Here is a 14,205-nt window from a genome sequence, read left to right on the forward strand (position 1 = left end):
GGGTTATTTATTGTTTGTTATTCATATTCTGTAATACTAGAGGTGTTCAGGGCACTCGAGAAGACGAGACCTGTGCCCCGAAAAAGAGCATACTGAATTTGACAGACACAATACAAACAGCTAAGGATTATGTGCAAAAGTTTGGGTAAGCGGAAGCAGTTAGGAGATCTGTGTGAGAATGCAGAGCAAAAGAACTGAGAAGGTTTGTGAGAAGGATTGTGCTCTGAGAGGATTTGGGAGCCTGGCTACATATGTGCACATATAGTGTTTAATGAGGGGTGGGGGGGGGGGGGAATGCATCTGGTTATGCATGACCAAAGTAAGCAGTAGCACTTACTAAGCATTGAAAAACAGGTCCTGGACCTCCTACCTCTATACACCTATTGAAATTAAGCTCACAAAGTTTTTGTAAATTGACATCTAATCTAAAAACATTGGTTTTGACCATTTAAAAAAAATCGGTGTTATATTTCAGCAGCTTTAAATGTTTTCTGCCTTCCTTATGCATTCTAATGCTGACCTGCATTTCCTTTGTCTTGACCTACCTCATCAGAGTGGACAATCTGCTGGAAGTAATTAAAAAGGCAGCTTTTGTTAGGTTTGAACCTGTGTGCACTGAAACCAATGTTAAAATTCTCACACCCCCAGTTCAGCAATCTATCCCTATTCAATGAAGTCCAGAAGCATGTGCCTAACTTTAAGCAACTGCTTAAGTCCCACAATGTGCTTAAGTGCTTGGCTGAACAGGAATGGACATAAAACACATGCTTAAATGCTTTGCTGAAATGGGGCCCCATTAATTCCAGTCAGGCACAATGAGAGACTGTGGAACCATCAGCAGTTATGGAGAAATTAAGACAGTTAAAGGTATTATAGATCAAAGAAATATAGGACTGTAAGGAAACTCGATAGGTTATCTAGTCAAGTCCCCTGCACTGAGGCAGGACTAAGTATTCTAAACCATCTCTGACAGATGTTTGTTTAACTTGTTTTTAAAAACCTCCAGTGACTGATTCCATGACCTCCCTAGGTAATTTGTTCTAGTTATTAACTAATATTTGGTTTGTGATCCACTATAAGCCCCAGACCCTTTTCTGCAGTACTCCTTCAGTTATTTGCTATTTTGAACTCTAATTCTGTCCTCCAAAGTGCTTGCAATCCCTCCCAGCTTGATATTGTCCACAAACTTTATAAGTGTACTCTCTATGCTATTATCAATATCATTTGTGTAGATATTGAACAGAACCATATTTCTAAAGCCAGCACTGAAAATCATAGAATAGAATAGAATTTGGCCACTTGTAGCTTTAGGCTTGATTCTGTTCCCATTTACACAGTCTAAATCAGAAGTATCTCCTCTGAAATCAGTGGGGTTGCATTGGTGTAACACTGCCATGAGTGAGAGTAGAATCAAATTCTTTGACAATTACTGTAGCTTTTATTTTACAAAAGTGTCACAAACTTCAGGAGTGAAATGCTCAATGGAGCAGGTAGGCTTAGCATGTTTTATTTCTGTGATTATTAATGATCAAATATAAAAATGACTTCACAGTTTATTCACACTCCACGGGGGGGTGGGGGGGAAATCACTTAATCTTTGCTCTTTCCCATCTTTGAGTGTGTACCGTTTTGGCCAGGAAATTGACAGATCTAAAGAGAACGACTTTTCTGGAAGACGTGGTTTGTGCTGCTTGAATGGCTCTTGCTGTAGTTCTAAAGTCTTCTCATTAACCAAAAAAAAAAAAAAGGGGGGGGGGTGGTAACAGGAAAACAAGAACCAAAACAAAAGGCTATTCCCCCCCCCCCCATTATTGTCAGCAGGGATCAGCAAATATGAAAGAATTTCTGCATGCTAAAGTGTTGAGAAGTTAAGCACATTAGAGGGCCTGTCAGACATACTGAAATATAATGAAATGTAAAGCTGGAGGGGGGAAAAACTGTATTAATTCTATATTAGAGTGAATATTAAATGCCATTTAAAAGTATACGTCACTGGCAGCCTTTCACTGATTTTTAGCTTTCTACAAAATTCTCTCTTGGTTCTCCTACCATGCTCATCACTGCAGTATCTGAGTGCCTTCCAGTAGTACATTCAGCTATATGACAGACATCTGTCATATGTTGTTCATTTTTTCCTCCTCTCCCCAGAGGGTGCAGTGTGTGTTGTTTGGTTTGAGGTTTTTTAATACACATGTTGCTATGTATTTGTTAGAGGTCAAAGAAATGCCCCTTGTACTTGGAGTGGAGAGTGACAAGCTTTGTGATGGTCCTTGGTTCCTGTGGGACCAGTTCACTCCACGTCTCAGTCTAGCCCCTGAGAAAGTTCTGTCTCCCATGGTTTATCCTTATTGCAGAGAGTTCTGTTTGGGCCAGAGGAATGAAATTGTCAACACGGTCTTTATCCTGGAGCTGGAGGCAGTCTTTTAGATATCCTCCGTTTTGCATTTAGCATATTGTCAAATACACAGGTATTAGCTGAAGAAAGTGTCATGTTCTTTCCCTGTCACTTGCCACAAACCTGTTAGTTTTACCCTAACAGCTTTCTTCTATGAAACTGTCTGGTAACATTCATTTGACTGTGAAAAGCCTTTTATAGAAATTGTAATGCTGTTATCTGCCAACTGCACAATAACCGGCAAGTTTGTTTTGCGTGACGGCATTTTCTATATGTAAAATATGAATAGACCATTTCATATTCAGGCAAGAAAAAGGTATTGACATGCAACAACAACAACCCAGATATTTTAAACACTGTTGATCACACCAGTTTTTAGAGTTTAGATCATTTTCAGAATTGTTCACTTGTTCTGTGACTTTTCTGCCAATTTTCTTCCGTTTACTCTCATCGGTTACTCTTGGGTTCCAGTTGAAGGGACAGATGAACTGTAGAGACAGACTTGAAAGTATTAGTCAGCATAGTGGTTCCTTCTCATTGCCTGACATGTGAGGAATGATTATGCATGGAATGACTTACTGGTAAAGGGACTTTCCCAAGTATAGCACTTTTGTTATTTGGTAACTAGTTCAAGTCAACAGTGAATGCATAACATTTGTAATATGTGACACTCAGAATTCAGAGTGAAAAACATATTCGTATAGCTAGAACTGTGCAACACTGGGGGGCTTTTCCATTAAATTTGTGAAGAAAACAGGCAATTTCATTTTGGGTTGGTTCATGACAGAAAATAATCTCACCTTTCACTTCCTACCCCAAATTCTATGAAATCACACTGAAAATGGAAAATAATTCAGCTTTCTGTATTTTTGGTCTCAGTTTTTCCTTTGCCTGAAAATAAATCTGTTCCAGGTTAAAGTATTGTTACAGCTGGTTGCACTAACTCCAATAATTGCAAGATTGTGTCAGATGGTTACAGTTTTTAACACTTTTATTGTTGCTTTTATTTTATAAGTATTGAGTTCCAGTAACGTCTTCGGAGTGCTAGATATTGCACAAACACAAAAGTTTTGTTATGAAACAGAACTGGGGATGTGCTAGATTCTCTTACCAATTCATATAATTAACTTTCACCAAAAATGTCAAACCTCAAAGTTCTTTAGGTGCCTAAATATGGATTTCAGGACCTAAAACTTTCAATCCTGGATGCCTAAAGTTTACTTAAGTCTCACAGTCACTCTAAACTGCATTTCTTCCTACCAAATCACTAGCAATGTTCAGTGCCAAACAGTGAATCCAAGAAGGCAATAGACTCATAGACTCATAGACTTTAAGGTCAGAAGGGACCATTATGATCATCTAGTCTGACTTCCTGCACAATGCAGGCCACAGAATCCCACCCATCCACTTCTATAACAAACCTCTAGCCTATGTCTGAGTTATCGAAGTCCCCAAATTGCGGTTTGAAGACCTCGAGCTGCAGAGAATCCTCCAGAAAGTGACCCGTGCCCCATGCTGCAGAGGAAGGCAAAAAACCTCCAGGGCCTCTGCCAATCTGCCCTGGAGGAAAATTCCTTCCTGACCCCGAATATGGCGATCAGTGGGCAAGACTCACCAGCCAGCACCCAGGAAAGAATTCTCTGTAGTAACTCAGATCCCAACCCATCTAACATCCCATCACAGACCACTGGGCATACTTACCTGCTGATAATCAAAGATCAATTGCCAAAATTTGGCTATCCCATCATACCATCCCCTCCATAAATTTATCAAGCTTAGTCTTAAAGCCAGTTATGTCTTTTGCCCCCACTACTCCCCTTGGAAGGCTGTTCCAGAACTTCAGTCCTCTGATGGTTAGAAACCTTCATCTAATTTCAAGTCTTGTGTCTCATAGTTCCCAGTTTGGCCCTCGGTGCATGCCCAAGATTATTTTTATTATGATGATTATTTTTAGCAACCAGGTATTTGTGATCCAAAGAGATAGTTACAGGAAAGTATATAAAATATACCTAAGGTTAAGTAAATAAACAGGGACATGAAGCAAACAATTTAAATAGGAAATAACACAGTGATACCAAAACCCCATCGTTGCATTGGTAATAGGAGGCCAAGCCAATATATGGTGCATTACATCAAGTTTTAAACAAGTGGCAGTCAAGCCAGTCTATACAGAGCTTGAATAGACACACAAGAAGTACAGTAAGGCTACGTTGTATTTCTCTTAAAAGCTGGGGTTTGTGTTGATATTTTCGGTTGTGTGTCTTTGAGTTTAGCTCTTTTATAAGTAGAGAGTAATGGGTCTGCTAAAGTCCCTCTTTTTCTTGAACCAGTCTTGGGATTGATCAGATTTGGACTGTTTTTTTCTATACCTCGTATTAGATAGATAGATTGATTGATTTTGAAAAATCAGAAGAGAATATTAAGAAAAAAACAAAACAAAAAGCAGAAGTGCAGAAAGGTGAAGCAATGGAAGGGAAGGGAATGGAGAGCAACTAGTTTCCATCCACTAGAAATTAATCACAAGTATAGCTCATACTTCTTGTAACAACATGCTAAATGAAGGGCAGTATTTTACAAAGCCACCTCTGCACTTAGAAGGTTATTGCGATGCAATGTTGTATCACTCTGCAGAGCTTCTGTATGGATTAATCATGCCTTGCCCCGACACCATGCAAGTCTATTAAATACTTCCTCATAGAGAAAGGCACTTCACTCCAATGTTAAAAACATTCAGCTCTGCATAGTTGTATATAGCAGGAGAAGTGTGCTTCTTTGGGGACACATATTGGGTCAGGATATGCCAGAGCAATCAAAAGGATAACAAAATGATTAAGGAACTGAGCTGCAATAAATGACTGCTTTTATTCAGGCAATTTTTCTCCATACAGTGCAAGTTCCAGGGCCAGTAGAAAACCTGCGGGCTGTGCCTACCTCACCTACCTCAGTTCTTCTTTCCTGGGAACCCCCTGCCTATGCAAATGGTCCAGTCCAAGGTTACAGATTGTTCTGCACAGAGACTGCTACTGGAAAAGAACAGGTGAGCAAGTTAATGGAGCTGTATGCTCTTCTTTCAGTTAGTTGTGAGAGCAGGCTTTTGCTGGACGACGTGACAAAATCAGACAGGAAGGAGAAGAAGCGTTCAATCCAACTGACCGTGAATATCTGTTCAGCAGCTTTAAACCTGTTAATAGTGGAAATGTTGGTGCTTCAATGGCATAACAGACTGGAGTGGTTACTCTTCAGGTTAAGTGCCTTGGGATTTATTTATTTTTTTTAAATCAAGTCTTTATAACCCCTGGCAGGTTTGAACTGTGAGAATTTACATGCCACTGTAGCTGAATATTACACAGGTGCATTACAATGTACTTTAATATATAGAAGAACTCATTCTTCTTTCACTTACACTGGTGCAAGACAGGAGTACCTCCATGGCAGTAAATGGAACGGCCTATTGAAATCCACGTTAGTCTTATGATTTACTTAAATGGCAGCAGGATCAAGCCATATGGATTCACACCAGCATACAATTGGTGTAAGCGGGAGAGAAACAAGCCCTTAGTTTACCTTTCTTATCCAAAATCTAGAAATGAAGCAAAGGGTCCTCCCCTTATAAAAGTCCTTTAGATTTTTCAGACACTACTGGTGTTAAGGGAAGTTCTACACAGGAAATGGAGGTAGATATGATCTAATTTGTTTCCTCAGTGGCTCATTTTCCCTTTCCTCAAGGCCAAGTCCATTCCAGGAGTGTAAAATATATAAACTCAGTCTAGGCATTATCTGTATTTCTTATAAATGAGAGAGATAAACAAAGGGAATTCCATCATCATCATTATTGGTGTTCTGCAATGACTGTGTATTTTTATGTGGAAACATATAAGATCATGGTCTCAGCTCCAAGGATCCTGCACTCTAGAAAATAAATAGTTTAAACAATTCAGGCTGTTAACATAGTACATCAGTAGCCGATGTAAAGTTAAGGTGGCCTAGTGATCCTGTAGAGGTCATTGAGAGATGCTATGTGGATGAAATGTGACTTTTTTTTTAAAAAAAGAGAGATTTAGAGGAGGACAGTATAGTAAAATAGAATCTCCCTTTTTCTCCATCTGAGCCAGTTTAATTTATTAGTAGCTTGTAAGAGTCACAGGCATCATAAATCCCAGCATAGATTTATCTGAGTTCTTCACCCCCCAAAATCTTCTCTCTCTTCTCTTGTCTTCCTTTATTTCACACTTTCCTTTTCTCCTAGAATTTCCCCATGACTCATAACCCTTATTTGCTCCTTTCTCTTCCCTTTTTCCTTCCCTATCACTTTCTTATGGGAGAAGGAGTGATTGATATAAGCAAGGAAACTTTCTACTGGGCTTTAAATAACAACTAAACCAAAGGTCTAAGCACCAGAGTCAGCTATAACTTGAAATATGACAGTTTAATATCAGAGAGTCTATTGAGAACTGATCTGTAACAAGCAATGCTATGTTACAAATTACCTTTTACAGCAACTTAAATAAGGATTTAGCATTACCTATTAGACATAGAAAAGCCCTACTGTCTAATCTGTTCATCCCCCAGCATTACTGTCATACCTTCTTTAACATTTCCCCTTAATAACAATTATTACTTTTATGTGCCCAGAATATAGAGGTTGATGGACTATCATACAAACTGGAGGGGCTGAAAAAATTCACGGAATACACCTTACGGTTCCTCGCTTATAACCGCTACGGCCCTGGGGTGTCCACTGAAGATCTTACCGTCATGACGCTTTCTGATGGTAAGTTAGAACTACAGATGCCAGGATAGACAATGTAAGGAGAAGAAAAATGTGCACTTTGCGGATTAACATCACAGATTGCTATGTATAAAGTTTTATCCTGGGACCAGGACAAATTTAGGATTTCCTATACTACATACTCAGTTCAAGTCAATGATAGGCATGACAAACTAAATGAAAATTGACCAATGTAAATGTAAACTATTAAATAAAATAATAAATAAATATCTTCAGGTCTTTTTCAGAGGCAGAAATCATAGATTCATTGTCTGCCCATTATATCGTTTCACAGGATATTTAGGGTCGTATCCCTCATGGTCATTTGTCCTTTTCATTTTTCCTAGTTTAGTAGAAGGTTGTTACATAGCATGATGCTGTCTCTACTCTCCCTTTCCGTTTCCTGAAGTTATACACAGGTTTGTCCTCACCACTTTTTAATGGAAAATATTTTATTATATCTGGTAATATAAAGAAACACCTTTTTAGAACTTCCTCATATTTGGAACACTGATTAGAAAATGTGTGTTTTACTTTCTTCTCTGTCACAGTGATTGCATAGTCTCTCTTCACTTGTCTTGCACTGTGCTTTGTGTCTCCGCATTCTTGGAGTATTGTATTGAAGTTTAGTTTGTGCTTGGAAACATCTAATGCCTGATATTCATGTGTAAGGGCTGCTGTGGCTCCTGGTGAAGTCCAGTGAGCCTGATTCCCACACTTGTAAATCAGGAGTAACTCCACTGATCAGTTTGGTTAAAGTGGTGTAAAACCAGTGTAAATTATAGGAGAATTAGCCCAATAATTGGGAGTACAAAAAATGGATCTGTTTGTCCTTCTGGTGGCACCTTGATGACTTCTCTGGGTGGATTTTTTTCACTGCTAGAAACTTGTTACAGCTTTTTAGAGGAAATCAGAGCCCTGACAGTTAGAAGGGAGTAATTAATATTGGTGGTGGTAGTGTTGGGCTGGGGGAGGAGGGCATGAGATAAAACAAAGGTAGATGAGAATTTAAGAAAAGAGGCCCAGTTTCTCATTGGGTATAAAAACCAGATGTCTCCAGTGTCTTCAGTGGAGCAACACTAATGTACACCATCTGAGAATCTGACCCAGAGAGAACAGAGAGCTCTTAAATCAAAAGATTTGCATATGCATCCAAGGGAGCCTATACCTGCGTCTGAGTTTAAAAAATGATATATTCCACATGTTGCAAACGAAACTATTTAGATGGGGATTTTTACAATTTCATGTAATCTGATTACCATATTATTCCCTGTTTGTTTATGAATTTAGGTATTCGAATTACCGTCTCTGCTCCTGTCCTTTTTGTGGATACAGACTCACACAACTGCTACTCTGAAACCTGCTCCTGTCCTGTATTTGAATCACTGTTAGACTTAAGCTCACAATAGTGCTGTCTTTAACCAGGGCTGTGTCTTCACTGCAAAAAAGGAGTCTTTTTACACTTAGGTAACTATCTTGTTGTAAATCCTAGTGGAGACAAGGCACACACCCAGGTGGGGATATAGAGTTGACGCCAACTAGCTCCATTTAGATGAAAAACTTACCTGTCCTTGTTTCTGTTACATTTTTACAGAGACATGGCTACTTAGATGTACAAAAATACACATTTTTTTGCAGTGAAGACTGAGGGCTTGGCTACACTTGCAAGTTGCAGCGCTGGTAGAGGCTTTCCAGCGCTGCAATTAATAACCGTCCATACCTGCAAGGCACATCCAGCGCTGCAACTCCCTGGCTGCAGCGCTGGCTATACACCTGGTCAGGTTGGGGTGTAGCGATTGCAGCGCTGGTGATCCAGCGCTGCTCATCAAGTGTGGACACACACCAGCGCTTTTATTGGCCTCCAGGGAATAAGGAGATATCCCAGAATGCTTTTAACTAAATTACTCTCTTTGTTTTGTTATGCAGCCTCTCTTTGTTTTGTTGTGAACTCCGATCGGAGCTCCGTTGAACTGCTTATCTAAAAAAACAAACACTGATCACAGCAAACAGGAGCTATCTGTACCTGGCTGTGAACGATCAAATGAGAGGCAGGGAGAGAATGTTTGCTTGACAGAGAAACAGCGTTGGATGCAGGCTTTTTGCAATTAAGACTAAGGGTTTGCGAACATTTTGTGATTTTTCAATCCAGCAAGCTAACACACAGTGTTGGCTCCAAAAATCCACTCTCTCTCTCTTCCCCGCTCCCTGTCACAGTACACCACCCTCCACCCCCCTCTTTTGAAAAGCACGTTGTTGCCACTTGAATGCTGGGATAGCTGCCCATAATGCAGCACTCCCAACAGCGCTGCAAATGTGGCCACACACCAGCGCTGGTAGCTGTGAGTGTGGCCACACACCAGCGCTGCTCCTACACAGCTGGATGACCAGCGCTGTAAACTCCCAGCGCTGCAACTTTCAAGTGTAGCCAAGCCCAAAGCTTAGGAAAACAGAAGTGTTTAGCAAACCTGTTAGCAGAACACTTAACACATTTTAAAACACCACTTTGCAGCCAGTAGTGCTTGTAGATCTGTTAGCTAACACACTTGAGGCTTGGCTACACTTACAAATTTGCAGCGCTGCAGCAGGGTGTGCAGTGTAGTCAAAGCCCCAGCGCTGGGAGCCGCGCTCCCAGCGCTGTCCGTTATTCCCCACAGGGAGGTGGAGTACGGACAGCGCTGGGAGAGTTTTCTCCCAGCGCTGGCGCTTTGACTACACTTAGCGCTTCAAAGCCCTGCCGCGGCAGCGCTTTGAAGTTTAAGTGTAGCCATAGCCTTGCTAAAAACATTTCCTTTTCCTAATCTAGGCAGTGCCTATGATGGAAGAAAAGATTTAAATGGATAAGGATGAACCCTTGTCTCGAGTTCTGTTGTATTTACAAATATTTCCCTTATTAAAAAACAAATATTTGCTAACCTACAGAATTGGTAAAAACACTATGATAATATTATTGTAGGTTGTAGTGTTTCAGACCATCGTTGTAGTATCCTTTATAAGGTTCATCTGTGATACCCACACCTCATTTGGCACTTCAACTTTCAATTATTTTACATTTGATACCTCTTCTGTATTTTTTTTCCAAGTACTACTTACGCCTATCCATCTAATTCAGTCATCACTTGTAGTACAGATTGGATCTTGCCAGAATAAATTACTTCACACTTATAATTATAAAAACAAAAGGAAAACAAGTGAAAATGAATATTTTACATAATTTATGTAGATATAATTCAGACTGTGAAGTGCAGTACTGTGGCTCTGTTCTCCACTTTGGTTTTAAATGTCATCATAAGTGAGAAAGGGAGAGATTGTTATTCATGAGTCTGAAAATTATCCTCTGCAAATTTTGTTAGACGATTTCACCTCTTTAGGAGCACAAAATGTCACTAAAGAGAAGGCTTCCATGACACTATTCCAGAAAACAGAAGAATGGAGAATAGCATATGGCATCCCAAGAAGCATTTAACTTCTCTGCTGTTAAGCAAGGGGAGAAGTTGGGGTGCTGGTCTGAAATGAAATCTGTTGGTACCAGGTTTGCATGTTTTGCAGATATGTACATGATGAAAGTGTGTAGATTTGCTTCATGCTGCCCCCCCCCCCCCGCCAAAGTGGGTTCCATTTTTTAAGAACAGCAGGTGACTAAAAGTTACAAAAGTCTCTTGCTTCAGAGCAAGCTTCTTGTTAGTTCAGTTTTCAGGAAAGGAGCAAGCAGGCAGTGGACATAGATGATGTGTAAATTATCATGAATCCAAACTTATTCAGCGCTCTTGGTTTTGGTTTTGTTGGTGGGGGTGAGCTGCCCAGCAGAGAATTAAGAATTTTACCTAGGTTCCTCCTCTCTTTTAGAGCTAACAGATTTTTCAATATCTAGGAGATATTTGTAAAACGATTGTAATGCTCTGTGGCAAGGACAGTCAAATTTTGATCCTGTCAACTTAGATTTTGTCCTTTTAACTCATCCCACTGAATACAGCAATTGCAGCACGCACAGCCGTAAAACTGCCCCTGGTGCTGCAGGGAGGTGTAAACTGTAGCTTTTTACAGCACCGGGGACTTGGTGTAGTTAGGAGAGGAGAGGAAGGTGTCTTTATGACATCTTTCCATTTTCCTGCTCCTAGGGCTACTAGGAGACATTTAAGACTTTGACATAAATTAGAGCAGCCTATGGACTAAATTATACCAGCCTCCATGGTGCCATTGGGACCACTCCTCTGGACAAAGAAAGGGTGGAGCCTGGGCTTTCTGGCCCTGCCCCCCCCCCACTACATTCCCAAAGTGTGTGTGTATGGGGGTGGGGGGATGTATGTGCTGGAATTTCTGGCTGCCTCTTTAGGACACCTTCTCAGTTGTTTTGCACTGCCACAATAGCCCAGAAGTGGTTGGTAGAGGGGCCTGGGATCTGGCTTGCTATATATAATATCATACAGTGATAGAATCATAGAATATCAGGGTTGGAAGGGACCTCAGGAGGTCATCTAGTCCAACCCCCTGCTCAAAGCAGGACCAGTCCCCAACTAAATCATCCCAGCCAGGGCTTTGTCAAGTCAGGCCTTAAAAATCTCTAAGGAAGGAGATTCCACCACCTCTCTAGGTAACCTATTCGGGTGCTTCACCACCCTCCTAGTGAAAAAGTTTTTCCTAATATTCAACCTAAACCTCCCCCACTGCAACTTGAGACCATTACTCCTTGTTCTGTCATCAGGTACCACTGAGAACAGTCTAGATCCATCCTCTTTGGAACCCCCTTTCAGGTAGTTGAAAGCAGCTATGAAATCCCTCCTCATTCTTCTCTTCCGCAGATTAAATAAGCCCAGTTCCCTCAGCCTCGCCTCGTAAATCATGTGCTCCAGCCCCCTAATCATTTTTGTTGCCCTCCACTGGATTCTTTCCAATTTTTTCATATCCTTCTTGAAGTGTGGGGCCCAAAATTGGACACAGTACACCAATGCCAAATAGAGGGGAATGATCACATCCCTCGATCTGCTGGCAGTGGTCCTACTTATACAGCCCAAAATGCCATTAGCCTTCTTGGCAACAAGGGCACACTGTTGACTCATATCCAGCTGCTCATCCACTGTAACCCCTAGGTCCTTTTCTGCAGAACTACTGCCTAGCCAGTCGGTCCCTAGTCTGTAACAGTGAATGGGATTCTTCCGTCCTAAGTGCAAGACTCTGCACTTGTCCTTGTTGAACCTCATCAGATTTCTTTTGGCCCAATCCTCTAATTTGTCTAGCTCCCTCTGTATCCTATCCCTACTGTCATATCTACCACTCTTCCCAGTTTAGTGTAATCTGCAAACTTGCTGAGGGTGCAGTCCACGCCATCCTCCAGATCATTAATGAAGATATTGAACAAAACCGGCCCCAGGACCAACCCTTGAGGCATTCTGCTTGATACGGGCTGCCAACTAGACATGGAGCCATTGATAACTACCCGTTGAGCCCGATGATCTAGCCAGTTTTCTGTTCACCTTATTGTCCATTCATCCATTGATCTGACTTCCTATAAAAGCACTATGCACGGCGAAGGACGGTAGGGAATTAAAGAGTGTGAAGCTGAAAGTGATACAGTTAAGATGTGTAGGGCCAAAACTTATTACAATTATTTTATTTCAGTAGAATTTAGACACTACAACCAAGATTAGGGCCTTATTCTGCTATGTACTATACAAACAAATAGTAATAGAAATTCCCACCCCAAAGAGCTTATGATCTAAATAGATCAGACAGACAAAGAGTGGGAGACGGAGAGCAGAGACAAAGAGAAATTAAGTAGGAAGGTTGTGTAGAGTAAGGGAGTAAACATAGGTCTCCAAAATCCCAGGCTAATGTTTTAACCACAAGACCTTCCTTTCTAAAACTTCATGACTAACATTTTTTTCTGATCTCTTTGCAAAGACCATGTAATCTTATTTTATTTCTCCAAGAGCGCTGGTAGCCCATCATTTATGAGGAATACTACAACAAACTTGTGTAGGTGTACAGTTGAAAAAGGAGATAGGGAATTCTGTTAAGGAAACATTTCCTTTTCAGTTTTCCAAGGGTTTATTTTAAGCAGGACAAAAAATTAAAATGATGAAGAAGCCTTGATACTGTTGTTCTACCTGATTTTCTTTGTTGCTGTGCATACTACTGTATCATTGCTTCTGTAGGTCGTCACCTCACCTCCTGTGTTCATGTGTCCTTTTTTCTGTGCGTCCTTCTCTGTGGACTGTAATACTTCAGTTTAATTTAAGTTATTGGGCTTAGTGTGTGTGTGTTGGGTTATATTGATGTCCTGTGATACACAGTAGGTCAGACTAGATGATCTGGTGGTCCCTTCTGGTCTTAAACTCTGTGGCACTTTCACAGTATATGATACAGTAGATGGTGTCATTAATAAGCCTAGCATACTATTTCCTTGCATGCCTGTAGAAAGAAATTATCCATGAAGCTCTGGGATATAACATACTGTCTAAGAAATATACTTTAATCACAAGGATTTATTATAGTTTCTTCAATTCCAGGAACTATAGAATCACAGACTTATAGAATTTACCAGATGTGTAATGTTTAGTTTTCTGTTTAATATACAGCTCAGTTAATATTTGGTCAGGCTTTTTGCCATTCCAGAAATGCTTTGGGCTATCATGCCTATGAATTTGTCAAAATGTGTTTAAACCCCAAAATTGGCAGACAGTTTTATTTAATTCTTTCTGAATATTTGATTAAAAATAATATCCATAATGATAATATGAATACACTTTAAAAAAAAGTTAAGGAGTGAGTATCAAACTGACAAAGTCAGGACACTGAGCATATAAAAACAACGAGGAGTCCACTGGCACCTTAAAGACTAACAGATTTATTAGAAGTGGGTTTTTTACCCACAAGAGCTTATGCCCAAATAAATCTGTTAGTCTTTAAGGTGCTACCAGACTCCTCATTGTTTTTGTGGATACAGACTAACACGGCTCCCCCCTGATACTTGAGCATATAAAGTTATTCAGACATCAACAGCTGGTTCTATAACCTGAGCTATTCATGTGTCTACTTGCAGGTGTGT

At 40.4% G+C, this 14,205-nt stretch overlaps 1 protein-coding gene across 7 annotated transcripts in view; it reads left to right on the forward strand.

The window, feature by feature from the left end:
• Positions 1-14,205, forward strand: part of DCC (DCC netrin 1 receptor) — a 555,466-nt gene that overhangs the window by 312,903 nt on the left and 228,358 nt on the right. For all 7 annotated transcript variants that reach the window (XM_039544135.1, XM_039544134.1, XM_039544133.1 and 4 more), the window contains 2 exons: positions 5,284-5,432; positions 7,028-7,166. In XM_039544135.1, coding sequence (XP_039400069.1) covers positions 5,284-5,432; positions 7,028-7,166 — 288 coding nt within the window. The remainder of the gene's footprint in view (positions 1-5,283; positions 5,433-7,027; positions 7,167-14,205) is intronic.

The sequence above is a fragment of the Mauremys reevesii genome, linkage group 6 (genome assembly GCF_016161935.1).
Source record: "Mauremys reevesii isolate NIE-2019 linkage group 6, ASM1616193v1, whole genome shotgun sequence".
Taxonomy (NCBI): domain Eukaryota; kingdom Metazoa; phylum Chordata; order Testudines; family Geoemydidae; genus Mauremys; species Mauremys reevesii.